Here is a 10,604-nt window from a genome sequence, read left to right on the forward strand (position 1 = left end):
AATTGACAATAAAGCAGACTTTGACTTTGACTAAAAACAAAAGGTGTCTCTCACCTCTCTCGGGGGGGTGCCTTTATCCGAGGCCTTCACGAGCAGCTCGTACGTTTCCCTGCTCTCCCGATCCAGAGAGCCGACAGCCAGCAACGTCCCGTCCTGCAACACAACACGACATCTCTCAAATATAGTCACATTTCACGTTTCCACAGTCGTCTCTTCTGGCCTCACCTCTGTGAATCTGAAGAGTGGGTGGGGGGAGAGGAGGGAGAGGGCCACCTCTCCGTTGGGCCCGAGGTCTGCGTCTGTTGGCACAAAGGTGAAAACCTCTCCTGGAGCGTCCTCCGAGTACACGCCCTCGGGGATTTGCAGCGGGTCCGGGATCCTCGGGAACTGGGGGGAGTTGTCGTTGTAGTCCAGGACGGTGATGTTGAGCTGAGCCGTTGATCGCAGGCCGTCAACGGGCTGGTCCACCGCCTCCACCTGAACACAGGACGGCGTGTTAGCTATTTTTTGTTTCATTAACACAAAAAGTCAGCTCCTGCACAGGGTCCAAAACCTTTTTTTTACAGAGTTGTATTTAACAACACAAGCACAAAATGAGACTGAAAGAAATGTACTAGAAAATGCATTAGCTGCAGAAAATACTTGTGAAAGCGGAAAAGCTGAATTGCTAAAGCTAAACTTGATTGCTGGTATAATTGCGTGAGAAGAAGTTGACTAAGTGAAAACGGTTGGAAAAGTGGTAATGGTTTTAATTAGTATGAAATTAATTGAATAATACCAATAATGTATTAAACAAAAGTGGAATATTTGAATACTTAAAAAAAAGAAAAAGATCATAGTATGGCATGTCGTGAAGTCATAGTATAGGTTTGTTGAAAAAAATTATAAAGTAATTATATAGTATGTTAAAAAAAAGTCATAAAAAGTAATTCTGGTGCTATTTGAAGCCTTTCTAACCACTGAGCCACCATGAAACTGTGTGTCCAAAAAGTAATAAAGAAGTCATTATAGTACTGTGTGTCGAAAAAAAATGTAAAAAAAGTCATAGTATATTATGTCAAAGTAAATCATAGTATAGTATGTCAAAAAAGTCATAGTATAGTATGTCAAAAAAGTCATAGTATAGTATGTCGAAAAAAAAGTCATAGTATAGTATGTCGAAAAAAAGTCATAGTATAGTATGTCGAAAAAAGTCATCGTACAGTATATTGAAATATGTCATTGTATAGTATGTCGAAAAAAGTCATAGTACAGTATGTCGAAAAAAAGTCATAGTATAGTATGTCGAAAAAAGTCATAGTATAGTATATCAACAAAAAGTCATAGTACAGTATGTCGAAAAAAGTCATTGTATAGTATGTCGAAAAAAGTCATCGTATAGTATGTCAAAATATGTCATTGTATAGTATGTCTAAAAAAGTCATAGTATAGTATGTTGAAAAAAAAGTCATAGTATAGTATGTTGAAAAAAAGTCATAGTACAGTACATCAAAAAAAGTCATCGTATAGTATGTCGAAAAAAGTCATAGTATAGTATATCAACAAAAAGTCATAGTACAGTATGTCGAAAAAAGTCATCGTATAGTATGTCAAAATATGTCATTGTATAGTATGTCTAAAAAAGTCATAGTATAGTATGTCAAAAAAGTCATAGTATAGTATGTCTAAAAAAGTCATAGTATAGTATGTCTAAAAAAGTCATAGTACAGTATGTCGAAAAAAGTCATAGTATAGTATATCAACAAAAAGTCATAGTATAGTATGTCTAAAAAAAGTCATAGTACAGTATATCGAAAATGTATAGTTATGTTGTCTAAAAAAAGTATATGTATAGTATGTCTAAAAAAGTCATAGTATAGTATGTCAAAAAAGTCATAGTATAGTATGTCTAAAAAAGTCATAGTACAGTATATCGAAATATGGCATAGTATAGTATGTCTAAAAAAAGTCATAGTATAGTATGTTGAAAAAAAAGTCATAGTTAGTATGTCGAAATATGTCATTGTATAGTATGTCTAAAAAAGTCATAGTATAGTATATCAAAAAAGTCATAGTACAGTATGTCTAAAAAAGTATAGTATAGTATGTCTAAAAAAAGTCATAGATAGTATATCAACAAAAAGTCATAGTATAGTAGTAGAAAAAATCAAAGTATAGTATGTCTAAAAAAAGTCATAGTATAGATGTCAAAAAAAGTCAGTATAGTATGTCTAAAAAGTCATAGTATAGATACTGAAATAGTCATAGTATAGTATGTCGAAAAAAGTCATAGTATAGTATGTCGAAAAAAGTCATAGTATAGTATGTCTAAAAAAGTGATAGTATAGTATGTCAAAAAAAGTCATAGTATAGTATGTCTAAAAAAGTCATAGTATAGTATATCGAAATATGTCATAGTATAGTATGTCGAAAAAAGTCATAGTATAGTATGTCAAAAAAAGTCATAGTATAGTATGTCTAAAAAAGTCATAGTATAGTATGTCTAAAAAAGTCATAGTATAGTATGTCAAAAAAAGTCATAGTATAGTATGTCTAAAAAAGTCATAGTATAGTATATCGAAATATGTCATAGTATAGTATGTCGAAAAAAGTCATAGTATAGTATGTCGAAAAAAGTCATAGTATAGTATGTCGAAAAAAGTCATAGTATAGGATATCAACAAAAAGTCATAGTATAGTATGTCGAAAAAAGTCATAGTATAGTATGTCTAAAAAAGTCATAGTACAGTATATCGAAATATGTCATTGTATAGTATGTCGAAAAAAGTCATCGTATAGTATGTCTAAAAAAAAGTCATAGTATAGTATGTCTAAAAAAGTCATAGTACAGTATATCGAAATATGTCATAGTATAGTATGTCTAAAAAAAGTCATAGTATAGTATGTTGAAAAAAAGTCATAGTATAGTATGTCGAAATATGTCATTGTATAGTATGTCGAAAAAAGTCATAGTATAGTATATCAACAAAAAGTCATAGTATAGTATATCTAAAAAAGTCATAGTATAGTATGTCGAAATATGTCATTGTATAGTATATCAAAAAAAGTCATAGTACAGTATGTCTAAAAAAGTCATAGTATAGTATGTCGAAATATGTCATTGTATAGTATATCAAAAAAAGTCATAGTACAGTATGTCTAAAAAAGTCATAGTATAGTATGTCAAAAAAAGTCATAGTACAGTATGTCTAAAAAAGTCATAGTATAGTATATCAACAAAAAGTCATAGTATAGTATGTCTAAAAAAATCATAGTATAGCATGTCGAAAAAAAGTCATAGTATAGTATATCGAAATATGTCATAGTATAGTATGTCTAAAAAAAGTCATAGTATAGTATGTCAAAAAAAGTCATAGTATAGTATGTCGAAATATGTCAAAGTATAGTATGTCGAAAAAGGTCTAGAAGAACATGCAGATTCCACTGAAAACGGTCGACCCCTGACTGGGAATCGATCCAGATCAGATCAGAGGCTGCGGTGTTTAGCTCTTGGAACCCTTGCTGACCACTGAGCCTCCATGAGACTAAAAAAGAAGGAAAAGTGATCAAGAAGTCAATATATAAAAATGGTGAAAAGAATCATAGTACATTATGTCAAACTAATTCCTAAAAAAGTCATAGTATAGTATGTTGAAATGAGTCATAATATTGTATAGGATGACGACAAAAGGGATAAAAACTCAAAGTACAGTATGTCAAAAAAGTCATAAAAATATATTTAGTGAAAAATTCATAGTATAGTACGTCAAAAAAATGTAAAAAGAAATGTCATAGTATAGTATGTCCAAAAAGGTGATTTAAAAAAGTCATTAAAAACTCAAAGTATAATATGTCAAAGAAAGTCCGGAAGAACGAGCAGACTCCACTCAAGAAGGTCAAGAGGGTGCAGGTCTTACTTGCTGGTGTCATTTGAAGCCTTTCTGACCCCTGAACCACCACGAAACTAAACAGTACAAAATGTGATAAAGACGTCATAAAATAGTATGTCAAAATAAAATGGTGAAAAAGTCATAGTATAGTGTCACAAAATGAGTCATAGTATAGTATGTTGTCACGGGGGCTACATCTGCCCTCCACCGCCATGCTGATGAACCACTTCTTAAACTCACCCCAAACCTGCTATCTACAATTAAAAACCTAATGAGTCAGGTCTTTTCCAAACTGTTTACACAGTCTATTGATTAGTCTGATAAGTGTCTTACCTTGCTCCATCCTTTACTATGCTGGCTTGTATGAAGTTATCTATTATTTAGTTTTTATGTTGTTCATTCTTTGGTTGTCATTCATTTTAATTGATTGATGTTAAAGTGAGATGTGTGTAATTGAACTCAAGGTTAAGGCAGAAGATCCAGATGCTGATCAGAACGGGCGGATCAAAACTCTCTCGAGTTCGGCACAACGACGGATACTCTCAATTGAGGAAAAAAGTGGAGACATCACGCTGGCTAAATCATTCCCCTGGTGGAGAACAAGATGTTGGAGTTCCCTCTCTACATACAGCCAGAGACGGTGAGATCTGAGTTTCCAGTACTTCTTAAAGACAATTCCAGTCAATTCCAACATGTAGCTCTGTTGTTTTTTAAATGTTTAGCGCTGTCAGTAGAGAGAAAAAAGAAACCAGTTGGTGCTGCCTTAAACCGGTGTTATCCTCTGCAAGAGATAGCACCAACAGGCTGAATGGGGCCAGTTTTAAACGTGTTTTTAGCCTCTAAAACATGTTCATAATGTCATCACAAGTGCCTACCCATGTGCAGTGATTTCCATTCGAGGGAACAAGTGAATCGGACGGCTGGAGATGTGAAAGAAATGCATGAAAGTCAGCTAATTCAGCTGTGTTTGGCTTATTTGTCTTACGTATGTATGCTGTATGTATGGCTATATGTTCGTCTTTTTATATGAGCTACCAGGGATGGAAAAATAATTCAGCTGTGGCGACCATAAAGTTGTATTGATCAAATTGTAAATCATTGTAGCAGGTTATTAAAATATTAGAAGTTAGTTTGAAGCCTGCTGAGGCCTTGGTACAGTATCATACAGACCTATACATAAATGAAGCTATAAAATTGTGATAAAGAAGGGGATGTCATTTTACTTTTGTACAACGACTCATCACACTTATGTCATTATGTATTCTCCACTGTCTTCTAGGGGGAACCATGTCCCGCTCCTCCTCAGCACAGGTTAACATGCGTGCTCTGGGTGCTCTAATCCTCAGTTTTACACAAAGTCTACCGTGGCACAGTGGGAAAGAGAGAGCAGGAAAACAGGAGTTGTCATTTTAGGTACGTTTTTACTTGAGTGTCCATCTCAAATGTCAAAGTCAATTTGTTCAGAAAATGGGTCAATGAACTTCTGATTCTCCATAAATTCACAGTTCATGTTCCTTGTCCATCTGTATGTGTCCAGGTGGCCTTCATGGCGGTAGATGCTGAGATTCCTGGACTCTCCGAGTGATACAGAGCCGACAAAGTCGCCACTCTCCTCCGGGTGGTGAATTCAGCACTAAAGTGAAGCTGGACTACGATGCGGTCCTCACAAACACTCTGTGACGATCTCCATCTCTGACGGAGTCAGCAGGACAGTGCAGTCGTGGAGGTTCAGTCACCGACGTCAACGACCAACAGTCCTGTTTTACCTCGGATTCCTTCACAGAATCAGTCCCAGAGGACGCAAGACGTAGGCTCCAATGTGACTGTTGTCCCGTACAGACAAAGACAGCAGCTTCAAACCAGGAGATCATATCTCTGAGAGGAGGAGAGGGGTGGGGGAAGTTCTCTGTCCATCCTGTGTATGGGATGGTGAGTGGACTGGACCACTGGACAGGGAGACTAAGACAGCGTACAGCCTGCAGATGGTGGCTGAAGACCAGGGTCGTCCAGCCAGGTCGGCCACAGCCTCCTGCTGAGTCGAGTGTCGGACATCAACGACAACGTCCCCAAGTTCTCAAATGCTGAGTATCAGGGTGAGGTCTGGGAGACGGCGTCAGCGGGTAGACTGCTCACCGTTACGGCGGTTAGACCCCGATGTGAAGGAGCAAACGGGAGTGTTACTTACGTATTTGAGCCAATATCCCTCATCTGCAGCTTTGTTTTTAGTGGACCTTCCAGCGGGACTCTGCAGTGGCCCAGCCTCTGGATACAGCGAGGTGAAGGTGTACAGCTCGTGGTTCAGGCCTCGATGGAGGGACTCCTCCCTGGTTGGGAACGGCTCCGTGGTGGTGAAGGTGAAGGACGTGAACAACACAAACCGCCCTGAGTTCAGTGAGGAGAGCTACGACGTGGCCGTCCCTGAGAAACTGGACAGCGGGGGTCCATCCTGACCCTGGAGGTCACGGAACGGGATGAGGTGAGTAAAACCTCCTGAAACATCTTTGGTTCTTACCTATATGAATCAGGCTTTTTGTGTCGTGGTCCTATGTGTACTTTAAAATGGCATTCGGGTTAATAACGGGCATTTTGCAACCAGCTTGCTACCACAGGGATTTTCTAACCGTAGCAGCTAAATCAACACAACTAATTAAAAAGCACCTCTGAATGAAGCTCTGAATTATATATTTTAAAATAGAAAACCATATACAACTGAACTGCACGCAGTTCAGGGGTCCAAGCCTCCCCGCGCCAGTCGTCCCCAGCGACCCGGGGAGCACACCAATCCCTACCCCACTGTGAGGACCGCCTCAGGAGGGGCCTAGATGCTATATCCGTCAAATTTTGTAAAATTTGGATGAGTGGTGTTCATGGAAATACACTTTTTTTGTATTTGTAGCGCCCCTAGTGGCCAATGTTCGTCACATTGTTACAGAGCCTCAGGGGGTCATAGCAAGTAATATTGTAAAGTTGGGCTGATAGCATTATTTTGGCGAGATTGGGAAAGTCGGGTTGTTTTTCATAGCTAGATACACAAATTTATTTGAGCGTAATACGCGCAATTCTTATTCTATAAAAAAATCTTCATACAAATTTGTGTCAGGTCGGTCTGGAGATGCTAGGTGCCAAGTTTCGTGCAGATCCATGTACGGTCTAGGAGGAGTTTCAAAAAAGTAGGTTTTGATAATTGCAATTTTTTCACGCATAAAAGTCTAGGCGGAAGTGGGCGTGGCCTATATCACGAGTTTGGTAGGATCCAGGGAAAGCTGGATGGAGGTTTTTAAATTTCGATTTGGGAGTTATAGGGTAAACGTGTTTTCTCTCTCTATAGCGCCACTAGTGGTAGAAGTGGGTCATTTTTTGGCTGAGGTCTTTGGGACTTTTGGACCAGTTCTGAAAATGGCGGTCGCCACCATGTACGGTTTAGGCTGCAGCACCACTTTTTAGCGGAGAAGAAAAATAAGGGAGATATGGAGGAAAATCCTTACGAAAACAATAGGTTCCACAGCTCGCTGTGGAACCGCGTATCGCCTTGCGATTACCGCGGTGGCACGCATCCTCGGGCTTGGACCACTAATAACATAGATATTTATATGGTTAGCACTGTGGCCTCCCAGCAAGAAGGTTCTGGGTTGAATCCAGGTCGTTCCAGAGCTTTCTGTGAGGAGTTTGTATGTTCTCCCCAGTGTTGTGGGGTTCCTCCGGGCTGCTCCGGTTTCCTAAATTAAAAAAAAAACAATGTACTAGGTCTGCATTTTGAACACAGGGAGTGCTCATGAGTGTACGGGTCCCAGAGCACCCTAGGCCACAAAGGTCAATGATCGATTGAGCTGTCAACTGATCAACATCTGGGTGGTGAGTCGGGTCAGGGGGTGGGGGGTGGGGGGAGGGACTTGGACAGACGGTGCGCCCAAACGGGTTGTAACGGGTAAATTGGGGACGTATGGAGGAGGCCCCTGTCCAACGGACTTTCAACCACCTCTGTCTCTTGACTGCAACGTTTTTTCATAAAAATCCAGTAAATTTGTAATTTGATCGGTTTGTTATGTCACAGATTCAAAGATTTGGCAGAGTTATATTGAAAATAAAACAACAGATGAGGTGAACTTTAATGGCCTATTAAAGTTTGGACCTGGCCCGCTGCTTTACAACCTTTGAATGTGTCAAAACTCTCTCAGTCTTTTCTACCGAGGCGGTTCTGGTGCTGGTTGGCGTTGGTGCCAAATATCGAACCGGCTCTTTGCTTTTCCACACAATAAACCTGGTTCTGGGGCCAAGAACACAGGTTCCAACTCAGCACCAACTTAGCGTGGTCAGAGATAAGAACCAGTTCGTCAGGTGCTGGGGGGGGGCGGAGTTATCATGCCCATTGAAAACAAAAAATTTGGCGGCCATTGAAAACCACCGGTCGGCTGTTTACATAGAGAGCTGTTAATGTTAGATTTGGGACATGGATGGGAAACCAGAACCACCGTGGTCTGGGGAGGAAACCAGAACCACCGTGGTCTGGGGAGGAAACCACAGTCTGCTGGGGTCTAGGCTGGGGAAGATCCAGCTGGTTCTTAGAGAACTGGAGAGTAGAACCAGCACCGAACTGGACCACGAACCAGAACCAGCACCTGGTTAGTCTTGGTGGAGAAAGACATAGAAGTTGTTTCCGGATCACGCGGTGTCTTACTTCTGATGAGGGTCTCCTTTATGCTCTGATGCTTAATCTGACCAGGTGTTTGAACATATCTCTTCTGCAGGGCGGATTCTACGCTGTTACTTCCTCTACACCAGTGATACCTTTGACATCAACAAACAAGGAGTGGTCTCGCTGAGGAGGGACGTCACTTGGACCGAGAGACAAAGGACAGATGAATTTACAGGTACAACGATGGTCACATTTTTATCTCCTGGTATTCCTGATTCAAGAAAAACTTGGAAATGCATCCAGTCCTCTCAGAGAACACACAAGCAGTATATTATATCAATAAATATATATGTATGTATTATTGTATGCATACAGATATGTATGTGTAAAAATGCATATTTTAGCCTTTACAATAATAGTTAAATAGTTACTATTATCTGTCAATGTGACAGCACTGTACATGTACATCGCTCTGAGCTAGGAAACCTTGAGCTAAGTTGATTAAACAAGATGAATACCAAAATTATCTTTTGGAAATTGATCTTAATGCTTAATAAGATGGACAATACAGCTGCAGTTTACCACAATCGTGTGACTAGTTGACTTTCTAAAGCAGGCGCAATCGTGTTGCTAAGGGTGGGGCGGGACCAAACATTAACACACTGACAACATTGTATTCAGAACATAAAATAATTTTATAGCACTTTTTAAGTGTGATTGTGTAAACGGTGTTCAGAAATACCAACCTTTTGTGAACTTGTGAATTTCGGCAGTCGTCTTCTCTGTTTCATGGAGACAGACGCGGTGTGCACGGAGGGGAGGGGCTGTGTGTGGTGTGTGTGTGTGTGTGTGTGTGTGTGTGTGGGTGTGTGTGTGTGTGTGTGTGTGTGTGTGTGTGTGTGTGTGTGTGTGGTGTGTGTGTGCGTGTGTGCGTGCGTGTGTGTGAGAGACAGAGGAGACGGTGGGAGAGCAGGGGAAACAAACAATGCATTGAATGAAAAAGGAATTGTTATACTTAATATGTCAATAACATTTATGCAAATTCTGTGTGATTACATTCACTATACTATATACTATACTATGACATCATTTTTTACATTTTTTGACGTACTATACTATGGATTATTAATTGCTTTTTATCACTTTTTTCAACATACTATGTGTTTTTATGACTCATTTCAACATACTATACTGTGACTTTTTATATGACTTTCTTGACATACTGTTCTTTGAGTTTTTATCCCTTTTTTTGTCATACTATACAATATTATGACTCAATTCGACATACTATACTATGACTTTTTAATGACTTTTATCACCTTTCTGGACATACTATACTATGACTTTTTAATGTCTTTTATCACCTTTCTGGACATACTATACTATGACTTTTTTACGTCTTTTTTGACATACTATACTATGACTTTTTAATGTCTTTTATCACCTTTCTGGACATACTATACTATGACTTTTTAATGTCTTTTTTCACCTTTCTGGACATACTAAACTATGACTTTTTTACGTCTTTTTTGACATACTACACTATTACTTTTTAATGTCTTTTATCACCTTTCTGGACATACTATGACTTTTTTACGTCTTTTTTGACATACTATACTATGACTTTTTAATGTCTTTTTTCACCTTTCTGGACATACTAAACTATGACTTTTTTACGTCTTTTTTGACATACTACACTATTACTTTTTAATGTCTTTTATCACCTTTCTGGACATACTATGACTTTTTTACGTCTTTTTTGACATACTATACTATGACTTTTTAATGTCTTTTATCACCTTTCTGGACATTACTAAACTATGACTTTTTTACGTCTTTTTTGACATACTACACTATGACTTTTTAATGACTTTTATCACCTTTCTGGACATACATGATTTTTTACGTCTTTTGACATACTACACTATTACTTTTAATGTCTTTTATCACCTTTCTGGACATACATGGACTTTTTTACGTTTTTTTGACATACTATACTATGACTTGAAGTCTTTTATCACCTTTCTGACATACTATGTTTTTTACGTCTTTTTGAATAACTACACTATACTTTTATGACTTTTATTACCTTTCTGGACATA

At 38.4% G+C, this 10,604-nt stretch overlaps 1 protein-coding gene across 1 annotated transcript in view; it reads right to left on the minus strand.

Annotated features, from left to right (window-relative positions):
- Window positions 1-10,604, minus strand: part of LOC116689873 (protocadherin-16) — a 44,414-nt gene that overhangs the window by 9,376 nt on the left and 24,434 nt on the right. Inside the window, exons 20-21 of the mRNA XM_032516525.1 lie at window positions 226-477; window positions 55-153 (exon numbers count right to left, since the gene is read on the minus strand). Of these exons, the coding sequence (XP_032372416.1) occupies window positions 55-153; window positions 226-477 (351 nt within the window). The remainder of the gene's footprint in view (window positions 1-54; window positions 154-225; window positions 478-10,604) is intronic.

This window comes from Etheostoma spectabile, chromosome 5, assembly GCF_008692095.1.
Source record: "Etheostoma spectabile isolate EspeVRDwgs_2016 chromosome 5, UIUC_Espe_1.0, whole genome shotgun sequence".
Classification (NCBI taxonomy): Eukaryota; Metazoa; Chordata; class Actinopteri; order Perciformes; family Percidae; genus Etheostoma; species Etheostoma spectabile.